Raw genomic sequence first — 24929 nt, 5'->3', positions numbered from 1 at the left:
GAGCTTAAAGTATAATGGTCATCTTAGACATTGTTTCTCACTAGTCACTACTCACTAGTAAGAGTGTGTATTAATAAATTGTGAATTAAAAAATGATATCATAAGCGTTTCCGTGTAGGGTAAACTGTCACCGCGTAAATCTCAAAAAAAAAATCTGCTATCCTTCATAAAAACATAAGAACTCACGCCCTTGTCTCAAAAAAATATTGCAGGTCATCTCAAGTTCTCAACATGGTTACGTAGTCTAAACGTGATTCCAAAAACGAAATTTTATATAAGAGAAAGCGTAAAATAGTTTATACTTGATCAATAAATATTACAAAGAATCACACCTATAAACACCAAATTTTGCTGGCTAATAGTATGAACACATTGTAGTAATTTGAATTATCTATTCGTCTGGTGTGTTCCGTTTGATTGTGGCACTGCCTTATTTTAAGTGTTTTTTGTACTAGCGTGTTTTTTATCAATTAATCAACATCTGGTTGAGCTGGAATGCTGGATAAGTTAAACCTGTCTACCTAACCAAAAATTCAATTGGGAGTTTGGGATCTTATTCCTACTGTCATTTCATACACATCGAATTTGTTTGGGAGCTGAAAATTGGTTTTTCTTAACCTACATTGAAGTATTGAACTAATTGAAGGACTAGACACTAATTATGAAAAAGTGTCAAAATTTGGATAACATATCAGGTTTTCAGCTTGCTGGAATTTTTTGGATTCCAAAATTCTGTTCTATGACTTCAAATTTGTTTATATAGGGAATCAAACACGAAACAAAAAAAGGAAAAAGAATATTCCTCACAGTGATAGTCAACGTTGACCTTCGTTATTACAACTTTCGCTTTGCCATGGTCAACGTGAATTTATTATTAAAGGATAGATTATTAAACGATTATCTAGTAACAAATTTGACTGGAGTCAAGGCAAGGAAACATCACAGCATACCTGTCTCCTTATACGAATTCTCCTATCTTAAGGAACATGGCAAGCATAATTTAGCAAAGCAAAGATATGTTTTGGCCCATATGAATCCTTGCATGCGATGTTTTACGCTTAAAAATATATAATTGTATCGCAATTAGAATTATTGAGTTCTTATAATCAGATGCTGTTTCAAAACAAACATTGTGAGGGCACACTATGAATAAATACAGTTATACAGATAGACTGAAGAATATAGAGATTTGGCCATGCCCTCTTATGCAGTCATGCTCGAAATTTCATAGAAATCCAATGAGCAAACTAGTGATAAAGGTGTTCTCCTGACTCTTGTACAATGTTGACTATCCCAACTGTTAAAATTGAACACGACATAAGTCATAAGTGATTTCGTGTACCCCTGGCCCTATTCAGCCATCCCTTCCAACAACTAAGAGCATCCACAGCTGTTGGCACTTAATAAAAACAGAAAAGGACCGATCTGTTGTGGATGCATACCTAAACGTTGCTTCTCAATCTGAAATACAACCTACAGGTGAAATGAAAGTTTGGGTGCGTATGTATTGATTGTTAATACAGCTGAGCGTTAGTATGTTTATTTTTTGTTTCTTTTTTGATAAGAATTAGTATGTTTCTGACTTGTTAAAGACTCCAAATTTTGCTAATAATAATTTGCAGTTACCATTCAGCGCAAAAATCATTCATTGTGCCCCTTGAAACTTTGGACTACTGTCAAAATGTTGTTCACGTACAATTAACTGTCCATTCTAGAGGCCCACAGTCCACATAACTTATGAAAAGGACAGCAATGTCAACAAGAAGACCAAAAACTGCAGTCTCTTTTAAACTGTCATTTTTTGAGTTTGGCAAACGCCTGTAAAGGTCCTAAGAACGCTGCTTGGCAAATTAGAGACCTACTTTCCTACTTTCGTCCGCTTAGGTTCTCAGGTGGTGTTTGTAGATCAGCTATGTACGTACCAACACGCATTTGTCAAAATTGTGTGTACAGCCAGGGAGGATCCAGGATCAGGGGCTGCTACAACTAATATACACTACGAATTCAGATACAATTATTAAGAAATGTGTGGTTTAATATATTGCATATCCTGCCAAAACCAACAGTTTCGCCTCCAGCATATCCAAGTCCTAAAACAGCAACTCCAATTTTTTGTGAAATACTACTAGCACCTAAAGTAGCTTGACTTTGAATATTCCCACAAGCTTGAACAAAATGTGTTGGACCAGCAAGGTACCCAAGTCTCCAACCAATCATTGCAAATGCCTTCGAAAACCCATTAACAATCAATGTTCTCTCCCACATTCCAAGCAAAGAAGCAAACAGCTTATATGAGTAGCTGGTGCATAAACGATATGTTCATAAATCTCATCCAATAACACTAATAGCCTAGGATAGTAGGATGTTTCACGACTATTTTAGCAATCTCCTCCATAAGTTTTCTAGGATAAACATATCCAGTTGGATTCGAAGGCAAACATAGAATAAGTACCCTCGACTTCCAATTAAGTTTTGATACTAAAACTTTAGGATCCAACAAAAAGTTATTATTCAAAGATGTTTTACAATCACTGGATTTGCATCAGCCATTCTGGCCATTTCAGAATAACTAACATAAAACGGACTAGGAATTATAACCTCATCACCCAACGAACAAACATCAAGCAATCATTGAAGTACACTTTGTTTAGCACCATTACTAACTAAAATCTGATAAGGTATATAACTAATATCATTCTCTTCTTCAAGTTTATGACATGTCGCTTTACGTAACTCAAAAGTACCAGCATTAGGAGTATACCTTGTATGCCCTTCATGTATCGCATTAATCCCCGCTTCAGCAATCACTGATGGGGTATCGAAATCGGGTTCTCCAGCTGCTAAACGGATAACATGTAACACTCCCATTTTATTAAATGTCCAAAATTAATTATTTTGCAAAATAATAATAATAATAATAATATAATATTGACTAAATCTTAAGTTAAGTGGAGCGAATATGTATGTTTGACTTTTTGGAAAAAAAAGATGGAAAATAGTTTGTTTGGTTTGAAAATGATTTAATAGGAAAGTTTTTAAGTTTTAAAATAATGTGTAGAGATTGTATTAATAAGGAAACAGGGATAGAATAATTCCGAAATTTATGGGAGAAAATATGGAAAGTTTCTTAAAGTAAAATATGGCAGAATTCTTTAGAATAGATGTTTTTTCAAAAATTGAGGTTTTTTTTTAAGAAAAACTAATTTTTCTTTAGAACTAGACAAGTTGAAACAAAGAAGAACGGAGCACGGATCATGCGTATTCTAGCTGGTGCGGAATCGATTTTTCTTTTATATTCTAGATACATTTTTCGCGATACAGGTGAGTAGTTTAGCTTTTCTATTATTTTACATCTATACATAGATAACTGTATTGTCTAATATTTTCGCTATTGTTTTCTTCTCATTCTCCGGTTGTTATTATGTGTATTGTCATATGGTTAAAACTTGGAGTATTGTTAAAACCTGTTATATATTGGTTGTTGTTCTTAATTACAAAAATTTATTGAACTGTTGGAACTGAGGTCAGTAATGGTGGCGCAAGCCAAAGAATAAATCGCCCAGTATTTTATTTGAACTTTTATTATTATGTTTATTGTGTTGTTGTGTTGGTTTATGATTGTGGGGTTGGGTAAAACTGTTGGTGGTATGGGAAGATTGTGGGTTTGATGTTTGGGTGATATAGGGTGCTATCAAAGCTCGAAGAAGTCGTTAATGGCGGTCGGATCTTGGTTGGGGGGTGATTTTTGAAGTTTAGGTTTTTGAGTTTTTGTGTTAACTAAAGTTGTAGGGGTTTTGTTTTGGGGTATTTTCGGTTGGGTTTGAAGTGGTGGCTAGTGGAGATGGGTGGTGGCTGATCAATGGAGAAGAAGATGACCGTGAGTTTCACCCTAGTACTCCTGCGTGCAAGTTATGTGAGTTGTGTTCGGATACCTTAGTTGGACCGAACCAACTGGTGGTTTTGGGAGGGCTGGTGGTGGAGGAGAGGAACTGGTGAGGAAGATGACTCTGTTGGGCTTGGGTTTTGGGCCAAAGTCTTTAGTTTTGTTGGTTGGGCGGAACTAAGTTAGTTTGGTTTTAGGCCAGTTCTATTTATTGTTGTTGGGCCGGACCAGTTTAGTTTAAGTTTTGGACCAATTTTAGTTTAAGTTTTGGGCGGGGTTTCAGTTTAATTCTTTGGGCGAACCCCATTTTGTGTTTTGAGCCAGTTTCTAATTTGGTTTTGGGCCGGTCCATATAACTTAAAATAGATTCAATGAGGTCTTTAAATATTTAGACTTTTGGGCTTTGATTGTGGACTTTTGACTATGTAACTGTGCTATGTTTATGTTGTAAATTGTATGGACAAAGCAAATGCTAAAATATTCTGGAAACTTGTATAAATTGGTTTGTCATTATCTAATTGAGATTTGACGCGAGTAATGTGTAAAACATATAAATATTGGCACGTAACAAGAGGGGAATTTTTATAAGACTTAGAGCATCTCTAGGTGGTGGTAGCATACTCTTCAAATTTGAAGAATGCTACCACACAATTTGATAGCAAATTTCGACCAACTCTAGGTGAATTATTCAATTTAAATTACCAAAAAATTTATTGGGGACCCACCCGCGACATTAATCTTTCGCCAAGCCCCGATTAAACTGTCATTTTTAATTGTTCACCGTACAATAAACTGTTTTTTTGTGTTTTAAATGTCGTGACGGTCGGACTTTTGTCATTTTACAATTTTTTTTTCAACTCATTCACTCTAGTTAGTAGGAAAAAAATGAGTTCGAAACAACGAATCGTCTATAATAACCAAACACGATGGAGTGGTGGTGGTGAGGAAGAAGAAAAAGCAGTGCATACATTTGGGATAATCCCTGGTGATCTAGATGATGAACCAACCACTTCGGATTCAAGGAGTTTGACAATCCATTCTTTGCTTCAATATCGACAAGTCGATTTTGAATTTCTGCGGGAGGCTATTGATTTCAACCATCTTAGGCCCGGTGTCTAAGAGGTTTCATGAAAGGCATGTCTCAAGAGTTGTTCTTGAACAACGGTATGTATTTTAATTTCATAAATTAGTAGTAGTAGTAGTTAATTTTAGTAGTTCAATACAATACATTATATTTTTATTTTTATTTTTTAATTTTAGTTTCATTTTGGACATCGGAAGATGTGTTATGTATCGGGTTGGTGCACTCCGCGTACTTAGGGCGTGGTGGGATGATATTAAGAAAGTCGGTGCACTTGACCATGTTAGAGATGCAATTTTAGCGACTCCTTTTGCTCATCTAGTTGACATCCCTTACAATAAAAGGCCGACATTCAGGGGAGTTATTAATGGTTTAGTTGAGAGATGGTGGGATAGTACACATACTTTTCACTTCCCTCGGGGAGAGTTGGGCTTCACTCCATTAGATTTTTGCATGATATCTGGTTTGAGTATAGGATTAGGTAATCCGTTGAGATGTAAAGTACTTTCGAGTTGTGCCCAAATGATGACTTTCTTCCCTTGTCGACCGAGGATATGTGATCTTTGGTGTTAGGATTTCCGGTATCAAGGCTGCATACATTACACCGTTGACTCTTGATTCGAGATTGCAGTTTTTGATAGATTATTTGTCACTTGATTCGATGATGGTCAAACACATGTTGATGAGTATGTAAGAGCTTTACGTATGTATTTGATGGGTGTCTTCTTTTTCCTTCCGGTCATTCCACGATTAATTTGGGATATCTAGCTAACTTTGAGCACTTGCAATGAGTTAAGGATTGATTTTGGTGGAGCCATATCACATCATTTGTTGCGTTGTTTAGATAGAATCTCGACATCTTGGTGTTGTCGGTAGTCCCCGGATGGGAGGGTTTGTCATTCTCTTAGAGGTATGGTTTTATGAGTATTTTAGTCTTTGCAAATCCTATCCTCACAGAGATCTGGATGAGAGGCCTAGGCTCGGGGCTTTAAGACCTTGTCGGCGTCGACCCGATTGAGATCGATCATAACATAACCCATCCAACCAGTTGAAAAACCTGTTATTGTTTGGAGGCCTTGGAGGACATCTCCTTGTGCACATCGGTATGAATGACCGTAGATATGCATTGTTCATTTCTCATAGGAGGATGGTATTCACTTGTGGGAGTGATATGGAGTGGTATTTAGGGGATAGATGTTACTGATACTTTGGTATCCCTCGATCCGCTACCCATGTATCGAGGAAGGCTAAGGACATGACCTTAGAGCAAGTCATCGAGTAGCGTGCATTGGACTTAGCTCATGACTTCGACCTAGTTACATTCTGCAGACTTATGAGCGATACTACCGTTCTTGGTTCGGGGTGTCTATTGGTCATTTGCTCCCGGTATTGTAGGTCGTCTGAGGCAACATTCATCTGGTTAGCAATTTGGGTGTCGGGCGTGAATTCAGTTAGCCCGGCCGTCCGCGGCCGGCGTTTGGCATGGACACTTCATTTGTTCGGCACGGATCCCCTCGGTCAGTGGCCTTGGGTTTTCGGTTTGAAATCCGAGTGGCGGGGCGATTTACCGACCCATTTCTTCTATTGATGCCACTTTCGGATAACATGTTAGAGCGACCTTGGACATCTATCTCAATGTAATTATTTTTATTGGTTTTGTTTTATTATTTTGGTTTATTATGAAAATGTCAAAATTATTAATGAATAATTATTTCGGGATGACCCTTGAGATATGAGACAAGCATTACTGTAAATGATGGCTTGCGCTCCTCGGTGTTATTCTGATGTTGAGAGAGAGAGACTTCTTTCCCGGGCTCATGTGGATTATGGCGATTTTTGGCGTCAGATTGATGATTTCAATTGATCGCTGGGGTGAGTTCATCCGCAATGGAATGTTTGAGGGATTGTATTAATCGAGGATGAGTTCACATATGAGGAAGTATGTAAGATAGTCTAGGAGGTTGTTGTATAGGATTATTATTATGTTGTGTGATTTAAATTGTTCATTTGATCATTTTGATATGTTGTGTCATTATTATTATGTTGTGTGATATGTTGTGTGGTTATTATTATGTTGTGTGATTCATATGTGTTTTTCATTTGATTTAGCAAATGAATTACAATTTTTATTAATAGAATGACAACTAATACATGATTAAAACACATAAAATAAAAATAAATAAATAAAAGATAACTATTACATATCACCCTTTATTACATACTACTAGAGTTACTCTAATTATATAATAAATAAATAAAAGATTACAACAATCAATGTTCACCCCTAATGCTCCATAGATGCTTTCGACAAGGTTAAAGCTTTTAAGTCTATCATGCATAGTCTTTGATTGAACTTCGTAGAGTCCCTTCAATGTAGTGTTCAGTAGGTGGAATCTGTGGTTGCCCTTCTGGATCAGGAATGTACCTCCTCATTTCATAATTTTTATTCTTAGCTCCGATTACCATATTGTGCAATATGATACATGCTCTCATAACAGTACCCATTGTCTCCACATGCCATAATTTGCAAGCTTTTGCCAAAATACTAAATTTAGCTTGCAAAACCCCAAAAGCTCTTTCAATATCTTTTCTTGCGACTTCTTGCATCGTTTTGAACCATTAGTCTTAAGAGCATTAGGGTTTGAAATTGTTTGTATAAATGCCGCGATAGTCGGGATAGATACCATCGGTAAATAATAACCCATATTATAGTTATGCTGGTTTACATCAAAAGAAAATAGGTGGAGAAGTACCATTGATCACGTTTCAAATATCGGCGAGTTGTCCAACCGTTGATGTCATTGTGTGATCTGGCATCCCAAAGAAAGAATGCCATATCCACAAGTCTTCGATTACAACGGCCCGAGAATAACGGATGGTTTTCGAGCGATCAAAGCTTGTAAGCACCTTGCCATCGGTTGGACAATTATGCCATTCCCAATGCATACAATCAATGCTTCCCAACATACCCGCCATCCGTGTGTGGCGAGATGTGCAAGCAAAGCGTTACGTATCTGCAATATTTGGCCTTAAGTAGGCGAACCGTACAATTTGATAATTGCATCACGAAAATGCCTCAGCCTTTGGTTTCCACTTTGCTCGGTATAATTGATCGTCAAGTTGATGGAACCGTGCCATAACCAAGAATACATAAAAGAACCACCTTGACCCGGAGGATCTATACCGGGTTTACCGGCATTGTTAACTTTAGGCTGAAAAAAACTTAAAATGAGTTTGAATATCGTTGAAGATGTGAACAAATAAAGATTTTTCATCTGGCGCCGTTTGAAATCCTCTTTTCGGAAAAGGCGGGACGATCGTCTAGTTGTTCTTCAAGATTTCCAAAGTCGAGCATATTTTCTATGTTTAATTTTTCGACCCTTCTTTGAACCACCATGTGGTGCCTTTACATGTACTTGTGCTTGTGCAAGTAAGCCAAAGTGTGTTTCATAAGAGGCATGACATTAACAAATTCTTCATCAAGACTATCTACCGTTCTTCGGGGAGGAGATGAAGAAGAAGCGGCGATGAAGATGAAGATGAAGATGAAGACTTAAAAATATCTCATATACTTCATGATCCATTTTTTACAATGTGTGTTTGTTTGTTAAGGATTGATGTGAAATGGTTGAGTTGTTTGATACAAATGTTTGAGTTGAGTGTGTGTACAATGAAGAAGGAGATGAGTGTAGATATAGAAGGTAGAAATCGATCTTTAAATTTTGCCCGTTTTGGAGCACGCGACATTAGGAATTTTTGCCGATGTAGTAGTGGCCGCCGATGTTGTAATGGCCTTGGTTGGTTGTGGTCAAAGTCAAAAAGTTAATACATTAGTAATGGGCGACATTACTAATGTTGCTCGCATCCGCATCCAAATTGCCAAATTTGCGAACAAGAATCTTGAACAAGCGGTGATCGACCACGAATCGACCACCTAGAGTTGGAATTCGGAAATTCCGGCGCATTTCTTCAAATTTGAAGAATGCGACCACGGATACGTCCACCTAGAGATGCTCTTAGATATATACGTTTTTATGATAATTAAATTATATACGGACTTAGATCCATGGACTTTAGTATTGGACTTTGATGGTGAATTGAGTTCACATAAATATATTGAACGAATACATTATATGATTGATTACTATTACGAGTTGCTACTTAAATGAATTGTAGTATTTATGAAGGCATGAGATATTCTATATGGTGTAGTGCAATATATGATTGGCACGTGAAATAATAAATGTTGAGATTTGAAATAGAGATGCTTGGATATCGTGCAATGAATAATATTGGCACGAGATAATATTGATTTTATTATAACGAGAAACGTTGAGCTTCAGTGCAATTAAGTATACCGGCATGAGATAGAACAAGAATTATTAGGAGATATAAATATATGACACTTGAATAAATTACGTAACGAAAATCCTAGAACCTAGCTACCACAACTCATGTGATTTTGCCCTTGTGATGGCGTATGTGATATGATTGGCCTTTCGGGAGTTTCAGTGAATCTAAATAGCCTTTCTGGCGTAAGTAATTTGATTGGCCCTTCTAGCGTTTTAATGAATCTGAATGACCCTTATGGCATAGCCGAATAGTGATTTGATTATCCCATTCGCAAAATTAGAACGAGACGCGCGATATTTTTGTCGAATAGTGGCAGTACTCACATAATGACGTTAGTGTGAGGGTTACCTGGTATGCGATATCCCGCTTAGGGTAACTGTAACGCCTGTATTTAAAATACGTATTTTTTTATTTATTTATTAATTAAATTATTTATTTAAAAATCTGTTGGATTGGATTTGGGATATGTGGGCCTGGTTTCTAGGGCCGAGGCTGTGTTGGGCTTGGGTTTCAAACCCAAGTATATAATCACATTGTTCTAGAGAATAGGGTTTTTAGAGAATAAAAAATAATAAAAATGGAGGCGAGCTAGAAACTTCGTTCTTTGGAGGGTGGAGCGGCGATTGGACTAGGAGGATTAGGTGGAGCTGTTAAAGCCAAGTGAGTAGAGTTTATCTCTCACCACTACTAAAACTATGATTTTAAATGCATTTAGTATTTACGATTTTATTGTCGAGTGTTTCCGACCGGTTTTATAATTTTAGTTACGTCGATATGTTTTAGATTTTAGTTGAACTCTTTGAAGCTCGAAAGAGCGTTAATGGCGGCGAGCCAAACACAAGCGATTGTTTGGTATCTGGGTTTGGCTGTTTGTAGTTTATTGAACAACTTTGTTTAGATATTAAATCTTGTTTAGGGTTAGTTGGTTGATGTCGGGGCATCAAAGCTCAAAAGCTTGAAGTCGTTAATGGCGTTTGATTTGGTTTGAACTTTTGGTGGTGAGGTTAGCTTTGTTGGTTTGAGGTTGGTTAGGGATGTTTGGAGGGGGCTTTTGAAGCTTGAAGGGAGCGTCAATGGAGGCAGGCGAGCCCCCAAACCTCCTCCCCCAATAAAAAACGCCATTATTCTTGTGATCTTGAGGATTTGATTTTTGTTTTATTTTAGGTGTTTGAACTGCTATGTTGTATTGTGGGTTGGTGGTTTGATGTATGGTGGTAGGGGAAAGTTTGTGGGGGTTTGAAAGCTCCAAGAACATTAATGGCAGCCCAAAATTCTTTCCAGATCTAGTTTTGGTGAAGGTTGGATGTTAGGATTTGAGGTTTTTGACTTAATTAAAGTGGTAAGGGTTTTCGCAGGGATTAAAACCGCCTGGCTGAAATGGGTGGCGATTGGAAATTTTGTGGTGGTTGATTTTGGTGGCTGGAGGAAAAATAAATTTGGAGAAGACGACCTGGTGTAGTCTGAGCTGGGCTTGGGCTTTAGTTGTTTAGGTTGGGCCCGGGTGTAGGTTAAGTTATTTGGGCCAAAAACTAATTAGTTCCTTTGGGCCGGTTTAGATTCAGTTGTGGGCCAATTCAATTTAAGTTTTTGGGCCTAAACACTAGTTAGTTATTGGGCCGGATTAATCCTTTGTTTCGGACCAGTTCCATATTAAGTTGTGGACCAGTTTTGGTTTAGTTTGGGCCCAGTTTAGGTTAAGTTGTTTGGGCTAAAACTAATTGCTTTTCTTTGGGACAGTTTCAAGTTTGTTTTGGGGCCGGTCCATATAACTTAAAATAAATCTAATTGGGTCTTTAAATGTTAAGACTTTCGGGTTCTAAGGTTTGGGCTTGGCCAGTTGGGTCCGAACCATTACCTTGGTCATGATCCCATGAGCCATGCACCTTTGACCTTAGCCATGAACCATGGCTATGACCCTGAACATGTCGAACATAGAAACGACAGTTTGACTTTGACCATTGATCGTTGATTTTGACCGTTGAATGTGGAATGTTGACTTTTTCCAGTTTTTCTCATATTTAAGAATATGGACAAATATAGTAATAAAATATTGTCGAAAATTATATAACGTTGTTTGTCATTATCTAATTAAGATTTGACGGGAGTAGTGTGTAAAACATATATATATTGGGCTTTGATTGTGGACTGTTGACTGTTTAATTGTGTTACGTTTTTATATATTAAATTGTATGGACAAATCAAATGCTAAAATGATGTGGAAGCTTGTATAAATTTGGTTGTCAGTATCTAGGAAATATTTGACGTTGATATTGTGTATATTTTTGACACGTGAAATAGAAACTTTAAGAGATATAATATTCCTAAAACGCTATAAAAATGTATGTGATACGTTTGAAGAAAATTGTGACACTATATAATATGTGGGATATATATATATTTAATGCAATAGTTTTTGAGACATAGATTTATATAAACACTCTATTATTATATATGTGAGATGTTACTATGAGGTAGTACAGTATTGGTGAATATTTTCCCACGGGAGTGTGGCGTAGTGTAATAATATATTGGCACATGAAAGAATGAAAGTGGTTATGATATATAATGGAGATATTTGTAAATATTGTGGCTTAGTGCAATAAGGTAATTGACCTGCACGTGATATAGTGGAATGATTCTGAGATATAAATGTATGACACTTGAATAAATTACGTAACAAAAATCCTAGAACCTAGCTACCACAACTCATGTGATTTGGCCCTTCTGGCGTTTCAGTGAATCTGAATGGCCTTCGGGCGTAAGTAATGTGATTGGCCTTTATGGCATTTCAATTGAAACTGAATGACCTTCCCATACAGCGCCGAATAGTGACTTGATTATTCCGTTAAAAAATAGAGCGAGACCTTGCGATATTTTATGCCAAATAGTGGTAGTACTTACATAATGGCTTTTCGTGTGAGGGTTACGGTGTGCGACATCCCGCCGGGTAGTTACGCCTGAGTGGTTCATTATGTAAGGGGAGGCATGTGGATGTACATGTTACGTTGGGAAGCGATTGTGGTAGCCAAGGAAACTAGGTAAGACATAGATACGACGTGATTTTAGGGACACTCAAAGAAAGCCTTAAATAATATAATTATGGTAATATGTTGGTTAATTATATACCTTTAAATATATAATTGTATATGGTTTTGCAGAAGGGTGGGTCAAACTAATTACTTGGGCAGAGACGACCCCCTCTGTAATTGAGCATGAAATGCGGTACGTATATAATATGCTTGGTTGGTTATTTGTTTAGTTAGAACCTAAGGCGCCTCGATGGAGGAACTACATGCCTTATTTATTATGCATATAATTTGTGTGTGGTTAGTTGGAAGTTAAGGCGCCTCAGTGGAGGAACTACCTACCTTAATTGTTGTACTTGAGGATGTTGTATTAGTTGTTGGAAGTTAAAGCGCCTCGGTGGAGGAACTAACTGCCTTATGAATTGTGTATATATATGTATAAGTATATGTTGTATTTTAGGGCTACTCACACCAGCATTTTTATAATGTTGACCCGATTTGCATGTTTGTTTATCGGGTGTGTTCATTAAATGAACATAGTTGATAAGTCTTGACAAGTTTAGTGTTGAAGAAGATTGGTTGCTGCTTGTGGTTTGCGTTAGCGTCGCATTTCAAGATAGGCCTTGTTTTCCTTTGAGGTGATATAGATTTTCAGTTGAGATAAGGTTATTTGCATTTTCATTTGTAAAATTTTGTAATGAAGATGACTTTTGTTTAAGTATAAATTTTTTATTGATTTTTATTTATCCGCATATTTAAATTGTTTATGGGTTTTTGGGAGTTGAGAGTGCATCACACCTAGGAGATCGAAGAGTTGGGAACAAATAATATTTTTCCGAATTCTGTCGAAATTCGGGGTGTGACAGTAACTACGCATGGAGTGGTGTATTATGTGAAGGGAGGCATGTGGATGTACATGTTCGGCGTTGGGTAGTGATTGTGATAACCAGGAAAACTAGGTAAGACATAGAGACGACGTGATTCTAGAGACACTTAAAGAAATTCTAAACAATAATTGTGATGATATATCAAAGTGTACGTTAAATCTATAATAAATGATTGATGGTGGTTGTGAAATTTGGTTCAATGAGATGATTGGAATTAGGTATATGATATGTTTGTTTTATTATAATTTATGTTGCATTCACAAAGATTTTTTCGTGAAGGGTAGGTTGAATTGATTATATATGCGGTTGACCCACTCTGATATATATATGCGAGTAAGTTTTTTAGTTTGTGACCCATCTGATTGATCTAAATGCGGTTTGAATTAAGGCTCTTCCGTTGCATAAATGCCTTATTATTATTGAGTTGGAAGTTAAAGCGCTTCAAGGAGGAACTACCCCCGCCTTAATTATTGTAATTAAAAATGTCAGTATTAGTTGTTGGAAGTTTTAGTTTGGTTATTTATTATTAGATCTGATTGATCTAACATTACCCCCGGTTTGAAGTTAAAATCTTAAGTTGATAACTAAATGCCTTATTTATTATTGAGTTGGAAGCTAACCTATTATCTATAAGCCCAAATCAATTGGAGGAACTTTACCTGCCTTAACAATTTATAAGTGTAATTAAGAATTGTTGATTTTAGATTGTTGGAATTAAAAACTCTCCAAACACTTGGATATGCCATCGGTTAAAAAAATTAAACCATTGGATTTATTGGGATAGATATATATGTATTAGTATGATTTGTATTTTAGGACTACTCACACCAGTATTGTTTATAATGCTGACCCGATTTGTATATTTGCTTATCGAGTGTGTTCATTAAATGAACATAGTTGATAAGTCTTGACAGGATTAGTATTGAAGAAGGTTGGTTGCTGCTTGTGGTTTGTGTTAGCATTGCATTCGGGATATGTTTTGTTTTCCCTTAAGATGTAATAGATTTTAGTGGAGACAATGTTGTTTTGTATTTTCAGTTGTAATTATAATTAAAGAGTTGTTGAAAGGAGATTTATAATTTAATCTTATTTGTGAGTTGTTGGTTATGAAGAGGACTTTTGTTTATTGAAAAAAATTTATTGGTTTTGAATTATTTGTGTAATTAAATAGATGATGGGTTTTTGGAAGTGGAGAGTGCATCACACCTCGAAAATCGAAGAGTCGGGAACAAATATTGTTTTTCCGATTTTGTCAAAATTCGAAGTGTGACATAACAAGTACACCAGCTTGAACTAGTGCAGTAGCTTGATCAGTTATCGCTACGGTTCTCGACGGTTTCATAGAATTCGCTCTATGACTCAATGTAGTATCGACTATAATTGGTGTTCATACTATTTTTTTTGGGAGGGGGGTATATCAGCGATCTACGTTGGTTGGTTGGGCTACAACCCCTTCCGTGTCCAACAGCTAAACACAAGGCATTGATATCGGGATATATATATTGTGTACCCAAAAATGATATATATCGGAAATATTATAGATATATATTTTTTTTTGGTGAACGGTCAAAATATCACTATATATCACTATATGTTAGAAATATCAGTGATATATATCGATGTATATTGAAAATATATGTCAAAAAGTCAAACAATAAATATCGGATATAAAAGATATAAATCGGCAAAAAAGAACTTCAATATTCTGTAGAGATAATCAAAATTTTCTATGTTGTGTTCATGTACCCAAAAACCGAAATATATCGGAGATGTTTTTGGTATTTCCTGCCTTGGCTAGGCACAGTTTGTGATTCGAATGGAAACTCGGAATTTCACCCAATATTTCAGTTTTTGAAAATTTTAACATTATATGTATAGGGTCGAAAAATCTAACATTTTGGAATGCACTCAGAATATACTGGAATAAGGTCCATAAAGCCAACATTTCCGAAATCGTGAACTAGCTATATATCCAAAAACTTTATGAACAGTTGATTTGCAATTTTGCATTGACATACACATGCTGGGTGTATAATTTATCTTCAGTTTGATTTATTGTCTATTTTCCCGTCTCCACTAATCCCAATCTAAGCTGGAACTATTCACTAGTTAAATAGCCACGAAAAAAAGTAAACATTAAACAAGTTGAGTACAATTAAAAATGATATTTGTTATTGAAAGACCTATATTGTGTTGGGCTGAACCAAAAAAATTATTATAAGTGTGTCATTAGTTCCAAAAAATAATAATAAAAAACAATATTACAAGTGTGCTATTGGTTCCAAAAAATTGAATTCAAAAACCCAAAACTTAAACGACCCGGCTAGGTTGTTCATTGTGCAAATCCAACGTTTGAAGATTTAGTCCAAAAAAATGTGGCCATTATACCGGTCTTCTTTCCAAATTTAAATTCATAAGAGTTTTATATTTTTTAAGCTATTCCAATTCAAACCATTTTTTAAATTTCCCAACTTATATGGCCTATGGAACGCAATTTTTTCGTTTGGGATTTGAACTTTTGAAAAATATAAAACTTTTTATTACCTCTTAATTAACGATTTGGCCACACCGTTTTTGAGACTTTAATCCAAACCGTCTTATCCACCAATATTGTTGGTTTTTGCCAATGAATAGCGATCTAAATACTTATCCTTTGGATCAAAAATGCCTCAATTTTTTTCCATGAGCTTTTTGGGACCTAATTCACACACTTATTGTTTTGGACTATTTGTTTTTTTTTTTTTGGGACCAATAGCACAAAACTTTTTAATAATTTTTTTTTTACCTAATACAATATTTTTGGGTCCAATCGATAATATGACTCTTAAAAATATACAATTTGAACATAGAGCAAGGCCTCTCCGGTTATTGGAGACGTGTATTTTCTTAACTCTTAACTAAATATCACAGATATATCTCGGTTTTTTAAGTACACAATATAGCTATATTGCGATATATTGGATGGATATATTGAAATGACACATTTTGTATTTGATATATATCAAAATTTTAAATATATCGATATATATTGACCGATATATACAATATCCGATACGGATCGTTGACTTTGATCAATATTTGACTGATTTTTATTAATATATCAATTATATTTCCGATATAATCAATGATATTTCTGATATTTTAACTAATATATCGACATACAAAACAAAATTTTGACCGGTCAACAAAAAAAATATATATAATATATATTGGTTTTTGAGAGGACCGATATATCGCCGGACCGAAATATTTGGCCTTACACATCCTTAAAAAGCCATGATCAACATTTTGCTCTTAATAGAAATCCCTAATATACCACATATGCTTTTCATAAGAAAATGAAACACTTTCCAATACCACATATTCCTAAGAGCAATTAAAACCTTTCTTAATCTCCATCATGAAATTCTAATACATTCAAGTCTTAATCACAAGATTTTGAACGAACGCATATATGTTAAACACAAGGAAAATTCAAGTACAAAAGTAAAAGATCTCAAACCTTAAGACATTTACTAGTACAATTACTATTTACTAACCTTAGGGGAAAGGAAAATAATATTGTCAAAGCTTAAAATTATGAGGGATAGGCAGTGGCGGAGCCAGGAAATTGGATGAGGGTGAGCCATAACTAATCACTATATAAAAACTAAAATAAAATAACACCTAATTTGTCGAATTTTTGTTTTCCCTTGCATATTTTTTAAAAGTAAAAAAGAAAAAAAAACACAATTCGAATCCCATCACAAAAGACATGTAAATTTTGGAATTACAAAAAACTAGATTGCTTAATAGATCAATTTAGGAGGAGAATATAAATAAAAATACACGGACATTTAACTTTAGAAAATTAGAAACTTAAGAAGAAAGTGCCTACAAATATATGTTTCTTACAAATATATATGTTTATGGAAACCACTTTAAAATTCCACAAATGAAAAAAGCAATGAATTCTTTGGAACGGTAAGAAAAATAGTCCAAAAGGTATTGGGAAAAAAAAATAAACACTTAGGCACAATAAATAATATTATAGAATGTTTAGACATTTTTTTGGCTAAAAGGTAATTAATATTAATAGCAAAAAATGGTGTTACAGAGTTACAAAGAGTTTACAAATTCTGGATTGGAAATATAATTCTCATGTTTACGTTTTCTCAAAAATCTATAGTGGGTAAGCAAAATTTGGATTTTCAAACTAGCTTGTTGCGCCAACATGGTTTATGATCCTACCATTGTTTTAAATTGTACATGTTTAGACACCAGTACATTTTTTTTGTGTCACTTTAGCATTTATTTTAATTGTTTTCGTTTTCATTCAATCCCAAAATTCCAATCAATACCTTAAGTAGATTCAAAAGTAAATTTACTACAATTTTATGCAACAAATTAAAATTGTAATGGACTCATCACTCAAGTAACCGATGGATTGAATTCATTACATACAAAATTGAATTATAACTAATAAAATTCATTATAAAAAAACTAAAAAAATAAGATATTGGAGAACTAAGGTTTAGAAAACATACCAATAAACATACATATGAATTATTGGGACTGAGACTTGAGAATGTTATTATTCTTTTTTTCTCTTTTTTGTTTTTCCAAACAAGGAAAAACACTTGCCAAAAGTGTTGTTTCTCAAAATACATAAAATTAGAGATGAAAAGCTTTCTCATGTTAGTTAAGGGAAGAGGGTTTTTATTTTTGATCGGTTACGGTGAGGGTTTAGTAACAAAATCATTTATATATATATATATACTAGTCACTTTTTAAAAAGAAATTGAGAGGGTGAGCCAGGGCATACCCTGCCCCCTGGCTCCGCCACTGGGGATAGGTCCATCCGTCCATAATAGTAAATTCTAATATGGTTTTTACTATTCTAATAGAAAAAAAAAAAAAATATATATATTATTTATGAGTTCAACACTTCGACTGACGTTCCTTAAGCTTAAAATTCATTTTTTAACTCATGCATGCATTTCATACGATAATGAACCATGAAAATTGTTCTGTAATTAATATAACAGTTTTATTTGGTGACTGAGTAGCAGTACTCTGCATGTATTCTTACACCATAATTTTTTTCAATGTCCATTTTTTGTTGATACTTTATAGTCGTTCCAATTCGAATACTATGAAATTTAGCTCTTATATTCAACCATGCCTACATCTATAAGTTACTTCCAATTGTTCCAAAGAGGGATGATACAGGTTTTTATCTATTTAAAATATACATACGAGATCAAACCTAGGTGAAAATAGCATGACACGAGTAACCAAGGTAACAGTTCAACTAATATAAAATAGAATAAATAATAACAATAATAATAATAATAAAGGTAACAAACCAAAATACAATTCCCACGGTTATAGAGGAACATAACATGTATGAACTTGAAGGGCGATTGGGCAGCAAACTTTATCGGGATATTTTCTTTAGGGCATCACCATGTCCTCAAAATAGAGGGCTACATTACCATTTTAAAGGGTAGGTTGAAAGAGAGACTTAATATAAAGGACCTCTAAATCATGGGTTCTCCAACACAACTTTTATAATCAAAATTAAAATCTGAAGACAATCAACAATCTGGTTTACAATGGGACTAGTGGCAAAGTATAGGCCAGAATAATCTCGAGGGTGGGGTGGGTGTGGGTGTGGGTGTGGGTGTGGGTGGATTTGACTTTTAGCAAGAACATGTTTTTTATTTCTACAATTCCAGCCTTTTGTAACTCAAAACAGTTTAGAAAAATCGAAGTGTTGGGTGTGGGACTCACACATGGGAAATTGCCTATTTTAGGAACCTGCTACCAACTACGCTGGGTTTTCACCGATTGAAATATTTTTAGACGTATTTTTCTTTAATTTGCGAAACGGACCAGCCCCTATAAACATGATAGAAATAGAGACAGTTTTAAAAGAGGGTAAGGCCATATACGGCCTGCATTGGAAGCCCATTTTCGTATTGTTTCTTTAAATTTGAAGATAGAGAGCCATATAAAAGTCCCATTGGTGATGCCTTAAACAGCATAATTAGAATTAGCAATTTTTTGAATAAGATCGTGTATAACTATATATACGTATACAGAGACCAGACAACCACAAACCTGTACATTATATTGTTGCTATTTCTCTTGTTTTCCTTACAAAACCACAACCAGGTGAACGCAATCAGGGGCATGGTCTTTCTCAGAAAATACAAAACAAGGCCCCCTTTTCCAAACAAATGAATGGAGCAGCTAAAGCAAAAACATATCTTCGGTGACCCATCAAACGGCATAGAGCCTTACAACCTGTTGAATGCTGGCACGGCAAACAGGGCAACCCCACTTTTTACCTTTGATCTCATTCAAACATGACATGCATCCAGCCATATGACCGCAAGGAATGCAAGCACCTTCTACAGGAGCATCCAAACATATCACACAGGAGGAAGAATCAGTTCCGTCTTCTTTTGCTTCACTTGGCTTTGCTACTTTGCCGTCCATAGACTGTGCAGGGAAATCAATTGGACTGGAATCAACTGATGGATAGTGTATTGGCCCATTTTCAGCACCCTCAGGAACCGGGGGAGCCGATGGAATAGCATCTATTCCAGGAAGCTCTTGAATCATTGCGACAACGGAAGTTTTGCTGTGCTGAGTTCTAGTGTTACTGGGACCAGGTTGAAGTACATCCCATCCACTGCTACTACCCTTGAAAGGAGGTGCAGATCCTTCCGATGAACCCCAACCATTGTGTCTGGAGTTGTCATCTGCAGAGTTGATCCAATCGTTTGTGTTGCTTACTCCCGTAGTCATGTGTGCATCAGGAAGTGGTGGTCTAAGTTCCATGGCAGAATGAATTGAGGCACTAATAGCCATGGCTAATTCTACGTCTTCTGTGGCACTGGATGGTGCAGTTGCCGGAATAAGTGAAGCCGTATTATTATGTGGTAAGGAGGGATTCATCACCTGCAGCGCTGAACAAGTCAAGATTCTCATAGACCAAAACTTTCTTACAGCAAAAACAAACATTTCCAACAATTATCTATGAGGGCATGTTTATCACCAAGTCAATTGCCATTAAGCGTGTCAACGTAAAATTCATACAGATTAGTGACAAACAAACATGTGTGGCAGTGTGGCACTCATATCACAGCAGTGATTAGTAAATTGCACTTTCCAAATTTTGACAGTAACATTCACTAAAACCAAATTATGACTGAAACATGTACAAATTTTGATGTGTCCGGTACTGAAGTGAACTAAAAATAAAATGAATAGAAATCTGTCAAACGCACCAACAAGAGGACGTATTAGCAAAGAAGCTTTGAGAATCACAACATCTCTATAAGGTGCATACCTTGGTAAAAATGCATACAGTTCCTCGTGACTAAGCTTGGAAATCGCAAAAAGAATATGTCCTAACATTATTTATACAAAAAATGAGACTAATCTTACATTCCTGAACATTTCATCTTCATTGAGGAAAAGGGACATAATAATAAGCTAATAACTAAGAATTCAATGTTGCAAGGACTTACTATTAAACAAGTGGTCAACTAATCTCTGAAACCAGAAGTTTCTCAACCTATATTCTGATGTATAATTCATCTAATAAAAATCACAAGCTTATCCGCCTTGACTATCTATTTATAGCTTCTGCATCGACCCTGCCACAGTGATACAGGTTTTGGATATTGCATACAGGGAATGCATGTGTAAGCATTAGCAGAACACAGACAGCCCAGTGAAACATATGTCCAATTCTTTTTTCTTTCATTTCTTTCTCATTAAAGGCATATGGCAATTCATGCAAACGACCATGTAAACGCTAAGCCATAGTATGTAGAAACAAAAAAATAACAATGGAGGTTATTCAACGTAGTACCTGAGGAATTCCAATGCATGCATTATAGAACCATTGCAGTTGCTGCTTGTCACCCTCATTCTCAGATGCAAACTTATACCGTGTTTCTGTAAATAAAGCAAATACAATTCAGCATCTACTCGTTTTTTAAGAAAGAAACCCTCACACTGATTACGATCAGTGTCATCCATATTTTTTTCTAAAAAGAAGCGTAGGCTATACAATAGTATACATTTAGTTATTCCACTAAGCATCTAGTCATGTAAAGTGTTCTGTGTTTCAAATAAGTGTCAAGTCGAAAGCTTGTCCATCCATGCGTTCAAGGTTCTGTAAAAAGTAAAGGCTCATGAGAGAGAAAGCTCCCACTGGCGGTGGCTGCCTTCCAAAGGCACCGTCGCCGGAACTCTTCCTCTCATTCTTGTGATTATGGTTTCAAGAACAGATCTGAGTTGAAAGCATCTCTATTAGAAGTCATCTTGGTGCAAATGACTATAGATCTAATTTGTAGATCTAGCTAGTTCTTATGCTTTTTGAGAAGATTCTCACTGAAAATTGCTGGATCTGTTCTGATTTCTAAATGGTGGCAGTAATTATGTGGGTAAAGGCTCTACCTTTCTCGTTAATTGTTGTCTTTCCTACCTTTGATTGTATTGCCATCTTCGCTTCCTCTTTTGTTGCTTTTACCTTGTAGTGATGGGGAGAAGAAGAGAAATAATATTTTTTCATAGTTGCATGGGTTGAGAGGATATGTTGATTTACCTAATTAATTCATTGAAGTCTTGAGGAGTTTGAGTTGTGACGTAGTATGGAGCTTCTTGTAATTCTTCTTGGAGTTTTGAGTTGAGAAGATGATGGATTATGTTTGAGAACTAGAGATTGCAGGCTGAGAAGCTTTGAAGGCTTAAGTTTGGGACTTGATTTACTTCTATTTGGCTTGAAACAACAAATGAATTTGCAGATTTGGCTTGTACTTTCCGCAATTGTTCTTATCGGGTAGAGATGGATTGATGGGTCTGAAAAACTCGTTATCTTGACCGATGAACTTAGAAAGTATTGTGCCTGCATAACCTCGTACACACTGTGAGTAGATGCAAAATCGGGGTTTGAACATGATCGGTTAATCTTCTTCTTCTGATTGGAGACTGTTTGTATATTAAGTTTTTGGTAGTACTACTGATGAGCGGAGTTGTCGTGAAATCTCAATTTCTTGAGCAGCTTTTTAGAGCTTTGCACATTCTTGATTTGATGTATGAACTAAAGATAGCAAATTAAGTCTTGAAGGCTAGAGTTTGGGATCAGATCACTGAATTTGTTTGAAGCAATGAAAGGTTACACGATTGAACTTGAAATTTCTATTAGCTTTTCGAATCAGGAAGATGAAAGCTTTACATGCTACGGATTCGTAATCATAGGAGTCGGATGCTTACAGGGATAACTGTTGGTAGAGATGGTGGAGTTCTGGTCGGACTAATCCATCTTGGGTTGTCATAATAGCTTAACCATTAGTCCTATATCAGTCTTTCAGCTTGGCTTGGTAATTTATAAGTTTTCTAATGTTGTAACCTGTTAGGTTTTGCCTAATGGGAAACTACATACCTAGTCTGTAATGGTTGCTCTTGGGGTGCCACACAAAGCCCCCAAACCCTTGTATTTCTTTATTCGTGATTCGTAATACAATTCCCTACTTGCGTGCAAAAAAAATAGTCATGTAAAATGAGGACTGACCATGGCGCAACAATAAGGTTACCCATTGTGACATGTCACGGGTTTGAATCGCAGAAACAGTCTCTTCACATGTGGCTGACTAAGTGAGTGCCTGGGTGGCTAAGGTAAAAGTCTGATTTTGGAATTCCACAAAACAGACCCTAACAGATGTCCTAACGCCGTATGAATATCATTTTTTTTTGCACAAGTAGGGATATTATTAATAATAATTAAAGAATGATACATCGTGAGAGAGCATTACATGCCAGTTAAAACTTAAGACTACGGACATCCTAATCAAATCTATAGTAGGTCCTGTAAGGACATTCTATACTGGTGATCAATATACTGTCAAATTTTAGATGACTAAAATATTACACCAAAGATGATTTTTAAGGTATTAAGAACTTACTGGTCTGATCATTCAAAATGATTAATGTCGGATCTGAATGGTGAAACTTTGGTTCCTCAATTTTCACCTTCCAGAGTGAAATAACAATACGTGGCTGAGCATCCTGTTCATTCAATCAAACATCAAAATTTCCAACTGAAAAAAAGGTCTAGTTATGGTAATCAAATCAAATTTTAAACACATAATACAAACTGCTCATGGAAGAAAGATAAGTATAAACAAAACAAAAGTCAGTACAATATCTATAATTTGATCTTGAGCACTGCAAAAGATACAGCAGGAGAAAGACATGAAAACTAAGCTAATGCACATAATCACTACTTTCCAATATGCTAAAATATACCTGGGCACTCGGATATATGGCGAGCTCCAGTTTGAGAGGCTTTGCAAGATTACGAGAACCACACGGTATAACCACAACCCAACTGCATATAATCAAGGACTCATTTTATATATGCTTTGCTCCTTCAACTATATACAGCAATTAAAAAAAAACGTGAAAATCGAAAAGAAATGCTCAGACATATTGATTGAAGGGGACTTGGGGGGGTTACGTTAAACCCACATTTTCTTTGATAACCATTGAGACGCTAATGCTTCAAGAAATCCTGGCCCATAAAGCTCCCGTAGCCAACCAGAGAAAAGGCAGATATGGCTCTAAGAAAAATAAATTTATATTGTTTTAATATAACAATTGTGGAAGCAAAGCACAAAACAAACTCAAGAGAAAGAGACAGAATTAATCCATAAGAAGTTCAGAAACTTCAAAGGTACCTCAATTGTGCGGACAACATTGGTATACCCTTTTATTCTAGCTACTTCAAGTGGAGTCTGGCAATCATCATTCACTACAGAAGCATTTGCTGCACACAGAAAACATAACTTATTGTGTCAGAACTGGAGCAGAATGGAAAAATAAATACATTTGCAAATGAATTTGAAGATACAAGCACCTCCATGGGAGAGAAGTAGCTTGACAGTTTGTTCAAGGCCTCTTTTCGCCGCATGATGTAAAGGTGTTCCCGCATGACCTCCTAAATTACAACAATAAAAAGGAAAACAGAAGAGATTATACACCAATTTGTTTACCATATCAAACTCTATTAATGCTAAATGAAAGACTCTTACCTGGACGATAGGCATTAACATTGGCACCCAATTGAATCAAAGTTTTAGCAACATGGAGCAGTTCAGCATTCAAACACGCGGCAATCAACGGAGTCTTTCCTTCTTTATCTATCCACTACAATGCACAAATATATAAATCAGCAAAAAAAAACACAATGCCAAAAACTCACAGACTTAATAAATATCGATACCTCGAGGCGTGCGCCTTCTCGGCAAAGTGCTTTGATTCCTTCCGCGTTTCCGTAATTGACTTGCTGATAAAGCAGTTCATCTTTTGATTGGGACAGTCCCATTTTAGTTACAACGGAACGTTAAATTAGTGCGGAATTTGGTGTGGGGAGAGACTGAAGGGGAAATGAAGAAATTGGAGTGCGGAAAGTTTAATGATTATTGAATCGGAAGCTACGAAGACAATGATAGAGAGAGAGAGATTTTACTTGGTATCTAAGGTAACGACTTCTGTGGTGGTGATTGTCAATTTTAATCCCGTTAAACAATCAGGCATTTGATGTCGGGTGCCCATTGAAGTGCGGGTTTGTCCATTGGGCTTTTGGCTCTATTATTTGTGAGAAAAATAGAGTTTAGTTGGAGTAGTTGGTAGACGGA

At 35.8% G+C, this 24929-nt stretch overlaps 1 protein-coding gene and 1 pseudogene across 1 annotated transcript; both read right to left on the bottom strand.

Moving 5' to 3' along the window:
• Nucleotides 1-1688: 1688 nt before the first annotated feature.
• LOC147500228 (bifunctional aspartate aminotransferase and glutamate/aspartate-prephenate aminotransferase-like) lies at nt 1689-19343 on the bottom strand (annotated as a pseudogene).
• Nucleotides 19327-24881, bottom strand: LOC147500227 (putative E3 ubiquitin-protein ligase XBOS34). The gene is made up of 9 exons (XM_086561900.1): nt 24515-24881; nt 24324-24438; nt 24149-24229; nt 23970-24058; nt 23761-23852; nt 23539-23620; nt 23196-23298; nt 21101-21186; nt 19327-20181 (listed from the first exon to the last, which is right to left on the bottom strand). Exons 1-9 carry the CDS (start codon nt 24614-24616, stop codon nt 19498-19500), a joined length of 1434 nt encoding a protein of 477 aa, XP_086418026.1. The 5' UTR covers nt 24617-24881; the 3' UTR covers nt 19327-19497.
• Between the last annotated feature and the right edge of the window lie 48 nt (nt 24882-24929).

The sequence above is a fragment of the Coptis chinensis genome, chromosome 5 (genome assembly GCF_015680905.1).
Source record: "Coptis chinensis isolate HL-2020 chromosome 5, ASM1568090v1, whole genome shotgun sequence".
Lineage (NCBI taxonomy): Eukaryota > Viridiplantae > Streptophyta > Magnoliopsida > Ranunculales > Ranunculaceae > Coptis > Coptis chinensis.
The sequence above is the reverse complement of the archived record's forward strand: the minus strand, read 5'-3'. Positions and strand labels throughout refer to the sequence as shown.